We start from the raw sequence: 18,910 nt of genomic DNA on the forward strand, positions 1-18,910 counted from the left end.
TCCCACCCCACAAACCCTCTGCCCCAACCCATCCCTGCCCTCATAGGCCCTTCCCTGTCGATAATCACCTCGCTGGTGTACAACCATCCAGCACCTCCCACCCCCTGCCCTGAGTCCCCCAACCCCTTGACTTCTGCACCCCCATCCCCTGCCCTTAACCACCACACGCAAAAAGGCCTCCCCCCCGTCCCCCTGCCCTCTCTGCAGCACCCTCTGCCCCCTGCCCTGGTCCCCCAGCCCTCCCAGCTTCTGCTCCCCCTCCTCCACACCCCACCCCTTCCTCTCCCCTCTCCCACAACCCAACACTCCTTCCCCCACTGCCTTCAGACACCCGCCTCCACCCCCACTGACATATCTTACACAGCCCATGGGGAGCCCCCCAAAGGGCCAGGGATGGCCATGCAAGAGTACCTCAAACACACAGCTGTTACCTTCACCCTTGGGCTGCGCAGGCTGATCCACAACCATGGGCTCAACCTACCGCACCATTCCTTCTCACCACGCCTTTCAGACCAGCGAGACAGCAGAGACGCAGAGCAGGAAATGCACTTTCCCACTGGAACTGGAAGTGGCACAACGTACACAGCGCCACATTCACTGAGGGAATTAGACCCCCGTCAAGTCCAGCTCCACCCCATTCGCACAGAACGGCTCCATCGAGAGCTGTTGGAAATGCAACAAACAGACAACATGGACTGGAAACACAGAGACAGAGACAAGCGGCTCTTCCATCAGATGAAAATGAAGAACTCTGGGAAACTCACCTTCACATGGACAGGAGAAGACAGTGAACATCTCAACCCAGTGACAGTGAGGAGCCCAGAGAAACCTGACTTCAAAGAGCCAGAACCAGACAGTCAACCCCTTGAGCACACAAACCAAATGTCCCTGACTCTGCTTAAAGCCCTGAGCAAGGCCGGGTCAGTCGCTGTTATTTACAGAGAAATTTCAGCAGGTGTTAGTCAGAAGGGTCCGAACAGGAAGGAAACCAGGACAAATGTTTTCTTTTGCAGTCACATTTCTGATGTGCCTCAGACCTCGTCTCTTTTTCCTCCTACAGATGACCTCTTCCGAGGGCGACCCTGGAGGGAACCAGACCATCTCCGATGTGTTCGTCCTGGTGGGCTTCTCGTACCTTAATGAGCTGCAAATTCTTCTGTTTGTGGTGCTTCTGGTCATCTACCTGCTCACCCTGATGGGGAACCTGCTCGTCATCTTGCTAATAAAGCTGAACCCCTCCCTTCACACCCCCATATATTTCTTCCTGGTGAACCTGTCTTCCTCAGAGATCTGCCTCACCAGCAGTGTGGTCCCTCAGCTGCTGGCTCACCTCCTGGTGGAGGAAAAGACCATCTCCATTGCAGCTTGTGCAGCAGGGTTGTATGTCAATGCCATTGTGGGCCTTATGCATTGCTGCCTCCTCGCAGCCATGGCCTACGACCGCTACGTGGCCATATGTCACCCCCTGCACTACACAGCCATCATGAGTGGCCAGGCGTGTGCTCTGCTCGTGGTGGCTTCCTGGGCTGCTGGCATCTCGGTGGAAGTTCCTCTGACAATGTGGGTCTTCAGCCTGCCCTTCTGTGGCCCCAACCGCATCCACCACTTCTTCTGCGACTTCCCACAATTGCTGAATTTGGCATGTGCCGAGACATCGCAGATTAAGGCTGTAGGTTCCATGGTGACAGTTCTGTTCATCCTGTGTCCTTTCCTGTTTATACTCCTGTCCTACGTCCGCATTATCTCCACCATCCTCAAGCTGCCGTCGGCGGAGGGAAGGCGTAAAGCCTTCTCCACCTGCTCCTCCCACCTCACGGTGGTGACTGTGTTCTATGGAACGGCCATTATCACCTACCTGGCACCCAACACTGGCTCCACTAAAGAGAGTGACCTATTGATTTCCCTGTTGAACACAATCATCTCTCCAGTGTTGAACCCCATAATTTACACTCTGAGGAACAAAGAGGTGAAAGGAGCCTTGAGAAAAACTGTACAGAAGAGCAGCTTTTCTCACCACTGGAGAAACTAGAGACTGAGCAGTCAAATTAGTCAATATTAGGGCACGGCGGGGGAGGCGCTAGTGAAGGGAAATTCATAAACATTTCATTGAATTTCTCCCAACGACTCTGATTTTTTTGTTCCTTTGAAAGACTTTGTCCTGTCTGGAAAATGGGAAGTGAAACCCTTGCTGCCAAATTACCCCAAAATTTTAAGTTGTTGGTTTTTTTTGAAGTTCAAAAGGCAGAACAGTTTCCCCTGATTTATAATTCATTGGAAAAAACAAACAAACAAACAAGGGACTTGGTTTAGTTTGGCCAAAGTCCGGTCCTGATTTTCAAACTTGAAAATGTCAAAGGAAAACAGAGCGTCCAAGGAGAGATGTTTCATTCAAGGTTCACCTCTGCCAACTGTGTCCTTCCCAGGTCAGACTATGAGAAGCAGTTTTCCTTCCTACTCCTTGCTCCTGACGCTACCATGTGGGATGCTGACAGGGAGAGGTGTGAGGGCGTCCTGATACTGAGGTCGTGTGCGGCAGAAGGAGACGAAAAGGGGTTGGTTGCACTGCCAGGCCTACCAGCAACAGATTAGAAGCAAGAGAAAGGCCAAGCACAGGGTTGGCCTGTTGTGCAGTGAGGAGCGAGGAACAACATCAAGAAAACTGGAAATGGCAGAGCTGCTTAATGACCTCTTTGTTCTGGTCTTCACCAACAAGTCTGTGGAGAAATTCCTGATGTGGTGAAAGCTCGTTGGGAGGGGGCAGGTTTAGAAGAGAAAATAAAAAAAAACAAAACGTAAAAATGACCGAGAAATGTTCACTGTTTGGAAGTCACCAGGACCTGATGAAATGCCTCCAAGAATCCTGGTGGAGCTTAAGGGATAGATATCTGAGCCTTTAGCTATCGTCTTTGAAAAGTCCTGGAAGTCGAGAGAGATTCCAGAAGACTGGAAGAGGCAAAAAAAGTGCCTGTCTCAAAAAAGGGAAATAAGGAAAACCCAGGAAGTGAGAAACCAGTTAGTTTAACTTCTGTGCCAGGAAAGGTAATGGAGCAAGTCATTAAGGAATTCATTTGGAAACATCTAGAAGAAAATAAGGGTCTGGGTAACAGCCAGCATGGATTTAGAGAGAAGAAATCATGGCCAACCAATTGGATCACTTTCTGTGATAGGATAATAAGACTTGTGGACAAGGGAGAAGGGGAGGATGTGGTGCACCTGTGGTTCAGGAAGGCATTTGATATGGTCTGGAATGTCTTCTTATCAATATACTCGGCAAATACGACTTAGATGGGGCTGCTGTAAGGTGGGTGCATAACTGGCTGTACAGCCGTTCTCAGAGGGTCGTTATGAATGGTTCCTGTCCACAGAGAGGCTCTGTGCCTGAGCAGTCCCCGCCCGCCGTGGGGAGAAGGGCCACGCCAGCCCAGCCGGGCAGGGGCACCTCTGTGCCGGGACTGGAGCTGTGCCCTGGCTGTGGAAGCCATTTCTGTCACCGGTGTGTAGAGCGGCACCGACCCTGGGGCTGGGGGGCCAAGTGAGGGGTCTGATGAAAGCTGGAGATGCCCTGAAGCTGGGTGTGACTTGTGTGTCGGTGCCGTGGTCGTGTGAGAAGTTACACACATTGGCTCTGTAGCTGTGTTAGAAATGTCTGAGTGCTGCGAGTCACACGAGGAGGTGTGACACAGAGAGAGAGAGAGAGAGAGAGAGAGAGAACCAGGTTGCTGGGCTGGACACCAGGCTCAGATGTCAAATACACATCTCAGGGAAGTGGGACTTGTCGTCCACAGCAGCCCAAGGGGTCAGGTGGCCTGGGCTGAGCAATGGGGTTGAAATCGGACGCCCAGACGTCCATCCCAGCTGCCATGTGACTGGACTGGGCCGTGCTGGGGAAACCAGCCACCGAGGGCAGTTTCCCACAGCGGCTCACCGGGGTCGGGTGACTCTGAGCCGCCAGTGCCTGTGGGAAGGAGAACGGACCATTCGCTCTCCCTCACCCCAGCCAGGCTCCCCCACTGCCCCAGCCCCTCCCAGGGTCCAGTTCAGCCCTGGGGAAGTGGGTCCCCCTGCACCACTGGAACGGGTGGAGCTGCCTTGGCCTGCGCCAGGCCTGGATTGGGCCCTCACAGCACAGGGTACGGCCAAGCGCCAACATCAGGCCAGACGCAGAGGGGACCCCGCCCCATGTGCCCTCCCTGCCCCCACCCCCTCCGCGCCTGCCCGGCTGGCTCCCCACGCACAGGGAGGAGAAGGTGTCCCTGTAACGGTGCCACAGGGGGATCCTGTCCCTGGGCCTCTCCTTCCCTCGGTGGGGGCAGCTGGGTGGCAGCGTGACCCCTCGTTGGCCTGCAGCCCCTTCTCACCCTCCGTCAGTACCAGCTCCTGGCAGTGCCCATAGGCCTGTCTCAGCTCCTGCTGCTGCAGTGGGATCAGCACGACACCCCAGGGTGCCCCCCACCCACAGGCTGCCCCCCGCCCTGCCCCCGAAGGGTCTGCCCCAGTGTCCTCCCAGTGGGTGGGACAATCCCAGGGGCAGGGCGAGCCCACCTGCCCCCTGCACACACCTCACCCTGCGCCCCAGGGATCTGGAGGGTGTGACGGCATCGGGGAGCCCCCGGCCCGGCTCCCCCCTCCGCAGCCAGATGTGGCGCCCAGCCGGCCGGGGGAGGAGAAGGGTTATTGCTTCTCAGACACCGCGCAGGGCACAGCAGCGGTGCGAGCACAGGCGCGAGGGGAGGCAGCCTGATTCCTCCGGTGGGGCCGGGCTCACGGGCCTGCTCCCACTTTCCTGCGCCCCGTCTGCTGTCCCCATCCTCCCCAGCCGAGAGGAACTGCACTGCCAGGCCCTGCCCCAGCCTGGGACCGTCCTTGCCTGGCCCCTGCGTCCCTCCCAGGGAACAGCCGCCTTGTCGGCTCAGGCTGGGACCGGGGTCTGCTCAGCGCGCGTGTGGGGCGACTCGTCGGGAACCAAACCAGCCAGGAGAGACCGGTGGGTGCAGGCAGACAGCTGGGGGGCCAGGGCTGAGCAGTTGGGGGGCCAGGGCTGGGGGACGAGGGGGCAGGGCTGGGGGAGCACGGCTGGGGGGTGCTGTCAGAGGGGAGGCTCAGCTGCCACCTCAGCCGCCGGGGGCCAGGAGACCGTGGATGGGAGGGACCAGCTGACACCTCTGTCCCTCGGGCTCCTCGCAGGGGCTGCTGCTCTCCTGCGCCCGGATCGTCCTCCCCTCCCTCGGCCCCTTCGCCCCAAGAAAGCGGAGCCGGCCGGGGACTCTGGGCGGGGGAGAGCTACGTGCTGCCGGTGTGGGGAACGCAGAGGGGGCCAGAACCTGCCGGCTGCCCTGGGAACTCGGCCCAGCACAGACCTGTGTGCGATGGATCGTACTGTGGGTAAGGGCTGCGGCTGAGTGACAGGACAGCAGCTTCCAGCCCAGCCCTGCCCTGCCGTGACTCGCTGGGCGACCTTGGCTGAGGCCCTGCCCCAGGTCTGGGCCTGTTTCCCCATCTGTCTCCCCGGGAGGTTACGGCTGGGAGATGCCATCCAGAGAGAGGAAAGCAGGGGTGAGGTTCAGCCCTTGTCCTCAGGCAATGGCCCCACCCTGCCATTCACCAGCCATGGAGTCTTTCTCACCCCAATGCTGCAGCACATGGCGGCGTTGCTGGGTGCTGTTATATAGCACCTCCGCCCCACCCCAGAAGTGGCTGCAGTTCAGCACTGGGACAGTGACTCAGGGCCAGCACTGCAGTGCGCTATCAGGCAGCCATTGCGTTCCACCCCAGAGGCAGCTGCATTGTAATGCTGGGTGGAGCAATTTCCACACAGCTCCATCGTGGGCCACTTGATTTTCACCACTTTGTGGGGGGAGGGGAATCCACTAGGAAACTAATCTCTGTGATGTCCTTAGTCTGCAGCAGCAGCAGCGACGGCAGCGGCACAGAAGGAGGGAGGCAAAGCTGCCCCAGGCCACCTGCCTTCCGCACGGCTCCCGCCGACAGCACTGACTGTCCGGCTGCCTGGCGGGAACAGTGGTGCCGCCGGCGGCGATGACAGAGAAGGAAGAAGGGCAGCACCATGCAGGGCCGCCCTCCCTTCTGCGCTAGGGACGTCAGACAGGAAGTCATTGAATAACGGTGTCAGCGCCTCAAACCGCAGCAACTCCACAATTATTCCACAGCTCCTGGGGGCGGGAGAGCTGGGTGGGAACCCACTTTCCATGTGCACCGGCTCCCGCCTGCTCCCCGACCCTCCCCATCGCTGCATCTCTGCCCCAGGCAGCAGTGCGGGGGCAGGAGACCAGGCAGCTCTGTGGGATCTGGGGCTCATGGGGCGGCTGCTTGAAAACCGGCTCCCCACAGGCACCAGCTCCCACACCCCCTGCTTCCTGCCTCTGATACTGCGGCCGCCGGGGGAGGGGTGTGCAGCCGACAGGATTAACCAAGCGGCCCAGGCGTATTGTTTAATCTTGTCATCGACGACACACGTTGACACCCCCAGTTTGTGCTGCTGCTGGCGCCGGCGCTGCCCTCTGTAGTATCCCCTGGCCAGTGGCACCCGCTCTCTGGTCGCCCCGTTTGGGAGTCAGGGCTGCCCCCAGCGGTGGTGCAGAAGGAAGTGCTGCAATCCCACCCCAACCCCCCTTCACATCCTGCTGCACCGCTGTTGGGAGCAGCACTGACTGCCCAGCGGGGCGGCCAGAGAGTCGTGGCTGCTGGTGAGACGCCCAGCTCGGAAGGCAGGGCCACCGCCAGCAGTGGCACAGACGTAGGAGTGACAATACCACACGATGCCCCCCCTCCTTCTGCGGTGCTGCTGGCAGGGACGCTGTCCTCTGAGCTGGGCCCCTGGCCAGCAGCCACTGCTCTGCGACCACCCAGCTCAGAAGGCAGCTCGCACTCAGCAGCAGTGCAGAAGGGAAGGGGGCAGGAACATATCCTGCCCCCTTCCCTATGTGCTGCGGCTGGTGGAGGCGCTGACTTCTGAGCTGGGTGACCCGCCAGCAGCTACTGCTCTGATGCGGCGCAGATCGAAAGGCAGCCCCACGCCAGCAGTGGTGCAGGAGGAGGGGTGGTGATACCGCACCAGGCCTCCCTTCCCCCTGTACTGCTGCTGGCAGTGACGCTGCCGTCCGAACCGGGTGCCCAGACCGTGGCCGCTGCTCTCCAGGCACTCAGCTGGGAAAGCCGGGAGAAATCTGACATTTTTAATATTTCCAAACATCTGCCCAGGGGAAGATTTGAGGCCCAAAGAGGAGGTCATGGCTGGGAACACCCGGACGGCCAGTGACCCTGCTCGTGAGCCACCTACCCTGCCCTGTGACCCCCTTGTGGGTTGGGAGCCCCAGCTGGAGAAAGGCTGCACTAGGGGAATCCCCAATGACCCTGAGATCCAACAGGGCAAAGAGTTTCTGGCAGACCCTTTCCCACCACTTCCATGGAACACGCCGTAACTCGGGCCCCATCGCGTTCCCCTGCCCCCTCGCCCATTTCACAGCCAGGCAGTTCCCACGCTGCTCCGGTTCCCCCTCTCGGGTGTTCTCGTGGGGAATCTCATGGCGCTCTGACTGTGCGTGTCCTGGACCGAAATAGGGTGTGTGTGGTGGGGGTGGGGGACGTACCAAGAATGACACTTTCACTCCCGAGCAGCCTGCGGGGCAGGGCCAGAGCAGTTCCACCCTCATTTCTCCTGCCTCTCAGGGTGGCGCTGATCTCCCCACCAGGCGTGGCCGTGAAGGGGAAGGACAACTCCTGTCCCATCCCAGCCTGGCCAGGTTAGCAGCTGGGCGCCCCAGGCTCCTCGCCACGTGGGGAGATCAGATTCCACCCCCGTCACACATCTCCTGGCTGTGAAATGGGTGGGGCCCTAGTCAGGTTCTCAGGGAACTTCCTCCCCCAACAAGCAGGGGTGGGTAACCTGTGTTGGGTCAGGGCCACTGACCACAGAGACAAATCATTCGGGGGCTGCACACAAGTGAGAGACAGCCCCCACCCCTCCCAGCGTGGGCTCCCCAGTGCAGGGGGGAGCACTGAGCTTCAGGGGCCGGATCCCCACAAGCCCGGGGGCTGCATCCGGCCCCCGCCCCTGAGGTTCCCCACTGCTGCCACAGCGCTGTGCACTGGATGGGAGTCTCCCTGGGAGGGGTCTGGCCAGGCCATGAGCGCCCAGGGCAGGGCTGTGACGCGCTGTATTTCTGAGGCTTCTCCGCCCAGCGCCGTGGCTGACGGGAGCCGCAGCCCAAGCTCGGGGTCTGGGGGACGCGGTGCGACGGGGAGGCCCCTTGGTGTGTTGAACTCTTCAGCAGGTCCCCGTGGTGCAGCCCCCGTCTGCTTCTCTGCCCTGGCCGGCAGGTTTCTCCTCCGCTGCCCTTGTCCCGTGTGTGACCTCGCAGGGCCCTGGCCGCTGGGCCGGCTGTTCAGCCTCCAACCTGCGCAGCGACCAGCCCCATCCCTGGGCTGGAATTCTCACAGTCGGGCCGCTGGGTCCAGCCCGCGCCTGGCTCTGAGAGGACGGCAGCTTCTCCCGCCACAAAGCCTGTGGGATCCGAGCTCCCCTCTGGCAGAACTGCCTTGGGGCAGGGCAGCCTAGTGAGCGGAGTCCATAACCCGCCTCTTTTCTCAGGGCAGTGCGGCCCAATGGCCAGAGTCGGTCCCTTGCCCCTTTTCTCAGGGCAGTGCGGCCCAATGGCCAGAGTCGGTCCCTTGCCCCTTTTCTCAGGGCAGTGCGGCCCAATGGCCAGAGTCGGTCCCGTGCCCCTTTTCTCAGGGCAGTGCGGCCCAATGGCCAGAGTCGCTCCCTTGCCCCTTTTCTCAGGGCAGTGCGGTCCACTGGCCAGAGTCGGTCCCTTGCCCCTTTTCTCAGGGCAGCGCTGCCCAATGGCTACAGTCCATAACCTGGCCCTGGCGCACAGGGCTGGGCAGGTCCCTGTGCGGGACAGGAGACGGGGGCGGTTCCATCCCCCGCGGGGGGCAGCCCCTCCCTCTCCACAGGAGCCCGGTCCAGGCTGCAGGTGGTGCTGTGGCTCCCGGCCCGGCGTGAGCGGGAAAAGCTGCGACCGAGGCGCTGACTCCCGCCGGCGGCTCCCTCCCTCCCCAGCAGCCGGCGCCTGCCCTGGCCCAGCCCCTGCCGAGCCGCGGGCACCTGGCGCCAGGCTGAGCCGGGGGAGCTGGCGCGTCCCCGTGGCCGGGCTGCTCCTGTCCCAAGAGAGCAACGGCCTGTCGGACGCGGGGCCCCGGGAACCAGGGCTCAGGGGGAGCCGGGCCCTGGGTTGGACTCAGCACCTCTCTAGTGCCCCCAGGGCCAGACCCCTCCCACCTATGGGCACAGGAGCTGCTGCCCCCGCCCCCGTCCCGCCCCCCAGCTGTTCTGTTCCCTGCAGCGTGCGGCTGCCCCAGGGCCTGGCTGGGGCTGGGTTCCCAGGGGGCTGCAGCCCTGGCCCCACAGAAGAGCCGGCGCCTTGGTGCTGGGGAGGGGCTGGTCCCACATGGAGCGGGGGTGGGGGTGGGGGGCAGACAGACGCCCCCTCCCGCGGGCCGGTCCCAGGGGCTCTGGCGCGTTGCGACCGGGCTCCCATTTCCCGGGGGGGGGACAGGCTGGGGGGCATTTCCGCAGGGCCCCGGCCTGGCGCCTGGCGGTGTCACTGCTCCAGGGGCCGGTGCCCAGCGGGTCCCTTACCTCTGGCGCAGCAGCAGTGGGGAGAGGGGTCCGGCACCTCCCTGGCCGGCCGCCCGGTGTCCTCGGCTGGGCCCTGAGGGACGGTCCCAGCTGGGCCCCCAGCTCCCTACTTGGGGACTGTGCTGAGCTGTGCTGGAAGGGAGGAGACGGGGCCCATCAGCGTCCTGCTGCCAGCCCCCAGCCCCCCCCAGGAGCCCCCTCCCCACGTCCCTCTGCTGCAGCCACTGGGGAGAGGGGCCGGACGAGACCCCCAGCTCCTGGGCAAAGGGCGCTGGGCAGGGCCCTCCATGGGGACTCCCCCCAGCGGCTCCAGGGGGCGAGGAGGGACCCAGGGCCGGGCAGGAGCCTGGCTGGAGCCGGGGCTGGAACATGGGCCCTGAAAGTGCCAGGGGCTCCCTGAGCCAGGAGCAGATGAGCTGGGCCCACGTCTGGCTCAGGCCCGGCTCTGACTCTGCCCCAGGGTCACTGCCAGACCAGGCCCTGCAGCTGCCGCCCTGCGGCCTGTGGGAGCCGCCTGCCCACGCCGGGGTCCGGGAGCCGGCTCAGAGGTCACTCGCGGGCAGTGCGGGTGGGGGGTGAGTTACAGCCGGGCTCCGCCGCTCCCCCAGGGAAACTGCCCCCCCACCCCCACGCTCCCCTCCCAGCTGTCCTGCTGCCCTCTGGGGCTCTGCCGCAGGTCCCCCGCAGGGCCGGCCCGAGGCCAGACCAGGCCCTGCAGAGCCTGCAGGGGAAGGGGGGGGATGGGGGGTCCCAGGTTTACATGATTTTTGCACAAAATGGCCGCGTGTCCAGTGCGGTTTTTTTGGCAAAAAAGCCTCTTTTGCAAAAAGTGTTTGACGGGGACATGCAAATGAGCGTGTGACATATGCTAATGAGCACTTCATTTGCATTTCCTCTTCCCCAGGAGGGCAGCAGTGCAGACACAGCCCCAGAGAGACTCGGGGACTGCGCCAAGGCAGGAACTGCAGAGAAGCAGCTCGACCCCCCAGCCCCTGCTGGCCTGGGACTGGTCGGTCTGGGCTGTGAATCCCACAACAGGAGACCTGGAAGGGACCTCGAGAGAACGTCGAGTCCAGTCCCCTGCGCTCGCGCCAGGACCCAGCACCGGCTGGAGCCTCCCTGACAGGTGTGTGTCCAACCTGCCCTGAGACGTCTCCAGGGATGGAGATTCCACAGCCCCTGGGCGATTTATTCCAGTGTTCGACCACCCGGCCAGGTGGGGAGTTTTCCTCACGTCCGACCTCAACCTCCCTGGGGGCCGGTTCAGCCCATTGCTCCTTGTCCTGCCCTCAGAGGCCCAGGAGAGCAACGTTTTTCCCTCCTCCTCAAGACACTCCTGAAAACACGCAAAAGGCCGGCCCAGGTCACCTCCGGCTCCCAGCGCTCCGCCAGCCCCAGCTCCGTGGGAGGCCTCCCGCCCCCACCCCAGCCCCCACCCACCCTGCTTGGCGGGGGGCCGGGAAAGGGGGCGGAGGCAGGAGGGGGCAGCCAGAGGGAGGGAAAGGGGCGAAGGGGAACCAGACCGAGCAGGCTCCAAACCCCTCGGAGGCTCCCACCTTCTCCCCGGGCCCAGCCCCACCGGCCGCAGGGAAGGAGAAAACGCCCACGAGGCTCCTCCGGCCCCGCCCGTCGGTCCCAGTTCTCCCTCCGGCCCCCGCAGAGACCCTGGGGAGGCGCCGGCTGCTGCCAAGCCGCGGGAATCTCTGAGCTTGTCCCCGCCTCGCGCCTCTGTCCTGATTGGCTGTTGTCAGGGTCTCTCTGTGAGGTCATCCCTGTCCTCCAATCGGCTGAGGTCCTGCCACAGGCCTTTGTGATGTCACTGCTACCCCCACCCCTCCCCCGCAAGGCTGGTGTCCTGGCCCTGGCCAGCCCCTCTGGAGGTTGGAGGGGTTCCCCTGGAGCCCCACTGAATAGCAGCTGGGTCTGGGGCGGAGCGGGCTGGGCAGTAACGTCCCAGGGGCTGCTCCCTTGGCCCCACCCAGCTTGTCAGTCCTTGGCAGACAGGCCAGTGTAACCGGGGAGGTGTTAAGCAGACACTGGCCTGAGCCCTGGCGTGGACACAAGGGCGCTGCTATTAAGGCCCCTTCTCTTGCTAGAGTGTATTGTACGTCCTCAGCTGGAACCACGGCCTGCTGGAGGCTCTGTCACACAGTTAGGACTGACTCTGAGGTCATCTCTTCAGCAGCACACAACCTACTTTCCAGAGGAGAGAAGGTCCATTATCCCCATTCTACAGATGGAGAAACTGAGGCACAGACAGGGGTGGGGCCTTGCCTGAAGTCACCAAGCTGGAAACTGGTGGGCCCAGACCTGCTGAGTCTCAGTCCAGGGCTGGACGTCCTCCCCTTGATCAGGAACGGCCATATTACTGCCCCTCTCAGTGGGATTCCCACAATACACCCGCTGCTGGTGCTGTGCAGTGGGGTCGCTCCGCCTGCGGGCCTGGGGACTCGCCTGGTTCCCATTCCAATGGCAGGACCTGCTGTCAGGGCAGTTCAGTCCCCAGAGTGAAGGGAGCAGCCACAGTCCTGCTCTGTAAAACCAGAATGAAATTCAGATCAATGGTTTTGTTCCTTCTCAACACTTCCTGTCCCACACTGGGTTTGTTCTGGTTGCAAAGCAGGTTTTCCCTGGGGAAACTGAACGTTTTCTGCTCCAGCCAATTGCTCAGAATAAACACTTCCAAGGCTGGAACAGTTTAACTTTCTCCACGTGGAAGACTAAAGGAGAAATTGCTGTCAGCGAAGCAAATCACAATCTTCAACTCAATGGAGAAACAGAATAGAGAAGAGTTATTTTCTTCTTCCCGTGGCACAAGGACTAGCCGGTGACCAAATGACATCAGCACGGAGCAGAGTTACAACAACCCAATTAAGTGTATCTTCACATGGCACAAAGTCAGCCTGCGGAAAGTTCCTAAAGTTACTAACGACGCCTCTTGTGGGCAAATTCCCAGAGCTCCAGAGCAACAACTTTCGTGATCGTTCCCAGTAAAGCTCCAGGGGATTTCAGCGTCTCGTCACGCCCAGCACCAGGCTTAGTGAACACTTAACGGGGAGATTTATGAGGCTCTCACCTCTTTGGAACTGGGTTGTCTTTGTCTGCTGGCCAGGACGGAAATGATCAGCTTGGACACCCCAGGATGCCCTCGATGGTTGGGAGGCAGCCGGCTCTGAGGTCACAGCCACGGCCAGTCGCAGCAGGTACGGACTTTTCCTTCACACAGTGTGCGGTGCGACGGTGGGGACTGGTTATTAGCATTAAGATGAGAGCTGCTCAGGGCTGCACTGCTCAGGAAAGAACAGCCTTAGCCGGGGAGGTAGCATCTGGCACTCACAGAGCGAGTGCTCCTCCAAAGGGATCTCCAGATGTTACCTGGAGTTCCCAGAGCAGTCTCAGCAGATAGGGGAAGGACAAACCACGGATGCTTTGCTCCCAGGATGGTCCGAGGTCTTTGTGCCTCTGGCTCTCCCAGACCAGGTCTGCAGGACTCAGCTAAGAGATGCCGGGGCAAGGTGGTGGTGTGAATGAAACCGAGAAAGAGCCAAGGGAGGTATCTGGGGCTGCAGATAAAACCAGAGTGAGATTGCCCGGGCGGCTGCTTGCTTGTAGAGAAGTTTACCCCTCTGTAGCTGTCTCGTGGCTTTACTCTGGAATTGCAAAGCCCCAGAATTTCAGTGGGAGCCGGACACACAACGCCTTTGTCTGCTGGGACCTGCCAGCCTCCAGTGTCCAAAAGCCACCTGTCCGACAAGGACTGGGGAGCATCCCGTACTATCCCTGTGAGTGTCTCTCTCCTGCTCATAGGCTGGCGCCTGGATGGAGCTTTAGGGGTCTCCTCCAGCAGCTGACCCAACAGCTGTGGGTGCTCAGCTCAGCCCAGAGGTGCTCAGGCTTTTACATCCAGCTGTCTGGAGCTGAGTCCTTGGGCGCGTCTTCAGCCTCCACTCCTGAGCAGCTGCAGTGAGTTCGGCAGCCTCTGAGGCTGACAGGAAAGTGGTGAGCAATGTCCTGTCCACTTTCACTGCCTTTGTCCCCAGGAGATCCACCTCCTCGCCCTTGTACCTGAGTGCTTCACGGTCGTCAGGGGACTGGCCCTCAGAGCCTTCCTACCAAGGCAGGGAGCTGCAGCATCGCCCTGTTTCACAAAGGGAAAGTGAGTCGCAGTCCCTGGTTTTTAAAGGGCCCTGGAGAGGTCAGGAGTGAGAGGATCGAGGGGAATTGGTCACCTACCTCCATTATTCTCCTTGGAAGAGCGCACACCAGGAGGGGGGGTGAATTGTTTATGGGCACAAAAGGGCTCCAGCTACACTCCAGTTGTGGAGACAAAACTGGGGTTTTGTTGGGTGTCGTTGACAAACCCTGTGAAGCGTCTACGTACAAAATGTGTTAAAAAGCCTTGTAGATGCGCCGGGGGTGGTGGTGGGGGGGCGGTTTGTTGACAGATCGGATGGAAAGATCGACCTGCTTTTATGTGCAGACACAATCTGTGGGTAGAAGTTTTGTCAGGACACCTCTTCCAGCAGTAACTGCTGTCAGCAGGTGATTCTAGTGTCGACGTAGCCAAGTTGTGTCTGGTGGGACAAAAACTGTATCTTGGTCTCTGCAGCCCAAGGTCAGTGGCTTTCCCACAAAACCATTCTCCTGAGTTTCTCACAGCAACTTCACCCTCTTCTCTGGAGTTGACATTTTTCTACAGAAACAATTGACTGTGCAAATACGTAATTCTGTCAACAAATTGTGGATGACAAGATCTCTCTTTAGTCATTTTTTTAAAAAAGTGATCTGAAATGTTAAGAGCGAAATATTTCTGTCATGGAATCCTGGGTCACAATTTTCAATCTTTACATTTTCAAGTAGTCAAAAAGTGAAATAAAACTAAACTTAAAAATTAAAATTATTTTCTCAACTTCTCATTCATTTTTCTCCCCTTTCTTTCCTCACCCCTCTTATTTTTCCAATGAGCAAACTTAAAACTGGGAGAAAATGCCTGGGAGTGTCTGGAGAGTATCCAAAAAAATAAAAATAAAAAACCCCTTGAATTCAGGTCTTTTTTCCAAAGACTGAATCCAAAGCAATATGTCATAAATAATGGGAAGATTTTGCTGAAAGATTTCGCTCAAGAGTTTCAAAATTTTCATGCAGATTAAGTGTCTACATCCTCTGGGTGTTTTAAATATTTTCTCCATCTTAAAACAGTTTCCAGCATGTTTAGGCTCCACAGTGTCCGTTTGCTGGTGTGAGGTGTCACTGCAGGGGAATCCGGGCACTGATGTGATTATTCGTATTATTAACATACGAGTGAGAGGAGAATGTGCCCTCGTTTGAGAAATCGTATTTGGGAAATTGGCTGCGGTGACACTTTCACCCCCAGACTCTGCACCGACCCTACAGCGCACCCTCCGTCTGGCTCCCTCCACCCCCTGCCCTGAGCTGCCCCAACCCTCCCGGACCCTGCACATACTCCATCACACCCCGGCAATGACAACCCACCCAAACACCTGCCCTAACGCCCCCCCTAACCCTCTGTCCTGAGCCCCCTCCCCTCACTCCGTCATCCTCCCCCTTTGCCCTGAGATCCCCCACACCAAACTCTGCTGTGACATCTGCACCTCCAGCTCCTGCCCTCACCCCCGACCCTCCCACACCCAAACCCTCTGCCCTGACCCATTCCTGCCCTCATAGGCCCTTCCCTGTCGGTAATCATCTCCCTGATGTACAACTACCCAGCACCTCCCACCCCCTGCCCTGTGTCCCCCCCAACCCTCTGACTTCTGCACCCCCATCCCCTTCCCTTAACCACCACATGCAATAAGGCCTCCCCCACAGCCCCCTGCCCTCACTGCAGCACCCTCTGCCCCCTGCCCTGGTCCCCCAATCCTTCCATCTTCTGCTCCACCTACTCCACCACCCACCTCTACCCCTCCACCGTCCCAAGCCCCAAGACTCCCTCGTCCCCCAGCCTTCAGCCACCCGCCTCCACCCCATTGACATATCTTACACAGCCCATGGGGAGCCCCCCAAGAGCTGGGGGTGCCCATACAAGTGTACGTAGAAGACATAGCTGTTACTATCACCCTTGGGCTGCACCAGGCTGATCCACAACAACGGGCTCAACCTACCACACCATTCCTTCTCACCACGCCTTTCAGACCAGCGAGACAGCAGAGACGCAGATCAGGAAATGCACTTTCCCACTGGAAGTGACACAACTTACACAGCGCCACATTCACTGAGGGAATTAGACCCCCGTCAGGTCCAGCTCCATCCCATTCACACAGAACAGCCCAATCAAGAGCTGTTGGAAATGCAACAGACACAACCTGGACTGGAAACACAGAGACAGAGACAAGCGGCTCTTCCATCAGATGAAAATGAAGAACTCCGGGAAACTCACCTTCCCATGGACAGGAGAAATCTTAACCCAGTGACAGGGAGGAGCCCAGAGAAACCTGACTTCAAGGAGACAGAACCAGACAGTCAACCCCTTGAGTGCACAAACCAAATGGCCCTGACTCTACTGAAAGCCCTGAGCAAGGCCGGGTCAGTTGCTGTTATTTACAGAGAAATTTCAGCAGGTGTTAGTCAGAAGGGTCCCAACTGGAAGGAAACCAGGACAAATGTTTTAATTTGCAGTCACATTTCTCATATGTCTCAGACACGGTCTCTTTGTCCCCCTGCAGATGACCTCTTCCGAGGGTGACCCTGGAGGGAACCAGACCATCTCCGATGTGTTCATCCTGGTGGGGTTCTCGTACCTTAACAAGCTGCAACTCCTTCTGTTTGTGGTGCTTCTGGTCATCTACCTGCTCACCCTGATGGGGAACCTACTCATTATCCTGCTGATAAAGCTGAGCCCCTCCCTCCACACCCCCATGTATTTCTTCCTGGTGAACCTGTCTGCCTCGGAAATCTGCTTCACCAGCAGTGTGGTCCCTCAGCTGCTGGCTCACCTCCTGGTGGAGGAAAAGACCATCTCCATTGCAGCTTGTGCAGTGGGGACGTACGTCAATGCCATCATGGGCCTCACGGAATGCTGGCTCCTCGCAGCCATGGCCTACGACCGCTACGTGGCCATATGTCACCCCCTGCGCTACACAACCATCATGAGCGGCCGGGCGTGTGCTCTGCTCGCGGGGGCTTCATGGGTTGCTGGCATCTCGGTGGGAGTTCCTCTGAACATGTGGCTTTTCAGCCTGCCCTTCTGTGGCTCCAACCGCATCCATCACTTCTTCTGTGATGCTCCACCATTGTTGAAAATGGTATGCGCTGACACATCAATGATTAAGGCTGTAGGCCGTATGGTGGCAGTTCTGTTCACCCTGGGCCCTTTCCTGTTGATACTCCTGTCCTACATCCGCATTATCTCCACCATCCTCAAGCTGCCATCGGCGGAGGGAAGGCGTAAAGCCTTCTCCACCTGCTCCTCCCACCTCACGGTGGTGACTGTGTTCTATGGAACGGCCCTCATCACCTACCTGGTACCCAACACTGGCTCCACTACACAGAGTGACCTATTGATTTCCCTATTGAACATAATTGTCTCACCAGTGTTGAACCCCATAATTTACACTCTGAGGAACAAAGAGGTGAAAGGAGCCTTGAGAAAAACTGTGCAGAAGAGCAGCTTTTCTCACCACTGGAGAAACTAGAGACTGAGAAGTCGAGTGAGTCAAAATTGGGCGGTGGGGATCCTGTTGAAGGGAAATGAATAAATATTTTACTGAATTTCTCCCAACGGCTCTCAATATTTTTTCGTTTCCTCTCAGGAAAATGGAAGAGAAACTTTTGTTGACAAATTACCCCAAAATTTTAAATTTCTATTTTTTTTTGCATCTGAGAGGTAGCCATCTTAGTCGGTACCTTCAAAACCAAGACGTCCTGTGGCACCTTTTTGACTATCTTCTCTTTATATATGTTTTATACATTTGAAAGGCAGAATGATTTCCCCGCATTTATAATTCATTGGGGGGAAAAAACCCCAAAGGAACAGATTTAGTCAAAGTATCTTCCTGATTTTTGACCTTCAAAATTGGAAATGTGAAAGGAAAACAAAGCTTCCCAGGAGAGGCGTTTCATTCCAGGTCCACCTCCGCCGTCCGTGTCCTTCCCAGGTCAGACTGTGCAAAGCTCTTTTCCTTACTACCCCTTTCTTCTGACAATGCCATGTGGGATGCTGACAGGGAGAGGTGTGAGGAAGTCCTGAAACTGAGGTTGTGTGAGGCAGAAGGAGGCGAAAAGATGTTGGTTGTACCGTCAGGCCAACCAGCAATACATGAGGAGCAAGAGAAAGGCCAAGCGCAGGGTAGGCCTGTTGCTCAGTGAGGAGCGAGGAACAGCATCGGGAACACTGGAAATGACAAAGCTGGTTCAGGACCTCTTTGTTCTGGGCTTCACCAAGACGTCTGATGGAGAAATGCCGGACGTGGTGAGTCCTAGCGGGGAGGGGGTGAGATTAGAAGATAAAATGAAAAAGGAACACATTAAAAATTACTTAGGGAAGTTAGATGTCTGTGAGTCACGAGGACCTGTTGAAATCCCTCTTAGAATAGTCGCGGAGCTGATAGAGGAAGTATCGGAGCCTTTAGCTGTCATCTTTGGAAAGTCAGGAGAGATTCCAGAAGACTGGAAAAGGGGAAATGAAGTGCCCATCTCTACAAAGGGAAATAAGAACAACCCAGGAAATTACAGACCAGTCAGTTTAACTTCTGTGCCAGGAAAGATAATGGAGCAAGTCATTAAGGAATCGATCTGCAAACATCTTAAAGAAGAAAAGGAGCTGGGTAACAGCCAGCATGGATGTGTAAAGTACAAATCATGTCCAACCAATCGGATAGCTTTCTGCCATAAGATAACAAGGCTTGTGGAGAAGGGGAGGATGTGGTGTACCTGTGTTTTAGGAAGGCATTTGTTGTGGTGTCACATGTCTTCTTATCAATATACTCGGCAAATACAACTGAGATGGGGCTGCTGTAAGGTGGGTGCATAACTGGCTGTACAGCCATTCTCAGAGAGTCGCTATTGATGGGTCTCAGCCCTGCTGGAAGGGCAGAACAAGGGGGGCTCTGCAGGGGTCTGTTTGGGACAGGCTCTGCTCAGTATCTTCGGCGATGTGGATCTGGGCGTGGAGCGTGTGCTGCTTACGTCTGTCGGTGATACCAAGCTGGGAGGGAGAACAGGGTCGTAACTCAGAATGATCCGGGCACACTGGAGAAACGGCCTGAGGTCAATGGGGTGAAGCTGAATGAG

At 58.2% G+C, this 18,910-nt stretch overlaps 2 protein-coding genes across 2 annotated transcripts; both read left to right on the forward strand.

Annotated features, from left to right (window-relative positions):
- The first annotated feature begins 1,195 nt into the window (after positions 1–1,195).
- LOC142004938 (olfactory receptor 10A4-like) lies at positions 1,196–2,029 on the forward strand. The gene has a single exon (XM_074982615.1). The coding sequence runs from the start codon at positions 1,196–1,198 to the stop codon at positions 2,027–2,029; it is 834 nt and encodes a 277-aa protein (XP_074838716.1).
- A 14,315-nt stretch (positions 2,030–16,344) lies between these two features.
- Positions 16,345–17,313, forward strand: LOC142005055 (olfactory receptor 10A4-like). Its single transcript, XM_074982737.1, has one exon. The coding sequence runs from the start codon at positions 16,345–16,347 to the stop codon at positions 17,311–17,313; it is 969 nt and encodes a 322-aa protein (XP_074838838.1).
- Positions 17,314–18,910: the final 1,597 nt, after the last annotated feature.

This window comes from Carettochelys insculpta, chromosome 32, assembly GCF_033958435.1.
Source record: "Carettochelys insculpta isolate YL-2023 chromosome 32, ASM3395843v1, whole genome shotgun sequence".
NCBI lineage: Eukaryota > Metazoa > Chordata > Testudines > Carettochelyidae > Carettochelys > Carettochelys insculpta.

Coding starts and splice junctions, on each gene's coding strand:
- LOC142005055 (XM_074982737.1), top strand. CDS start 16,345: ATGACCTCTTCCGAGGGTGACCCTGGAGGGAACCAGACCATCTCCGAT.
- LOC142004938 (XM_074982615.1), top strand. CDS start 1,196: ATGGGGAACCTGCTCGTCATCTTGCTAATAAAGCTGAACCCCTCCCTT.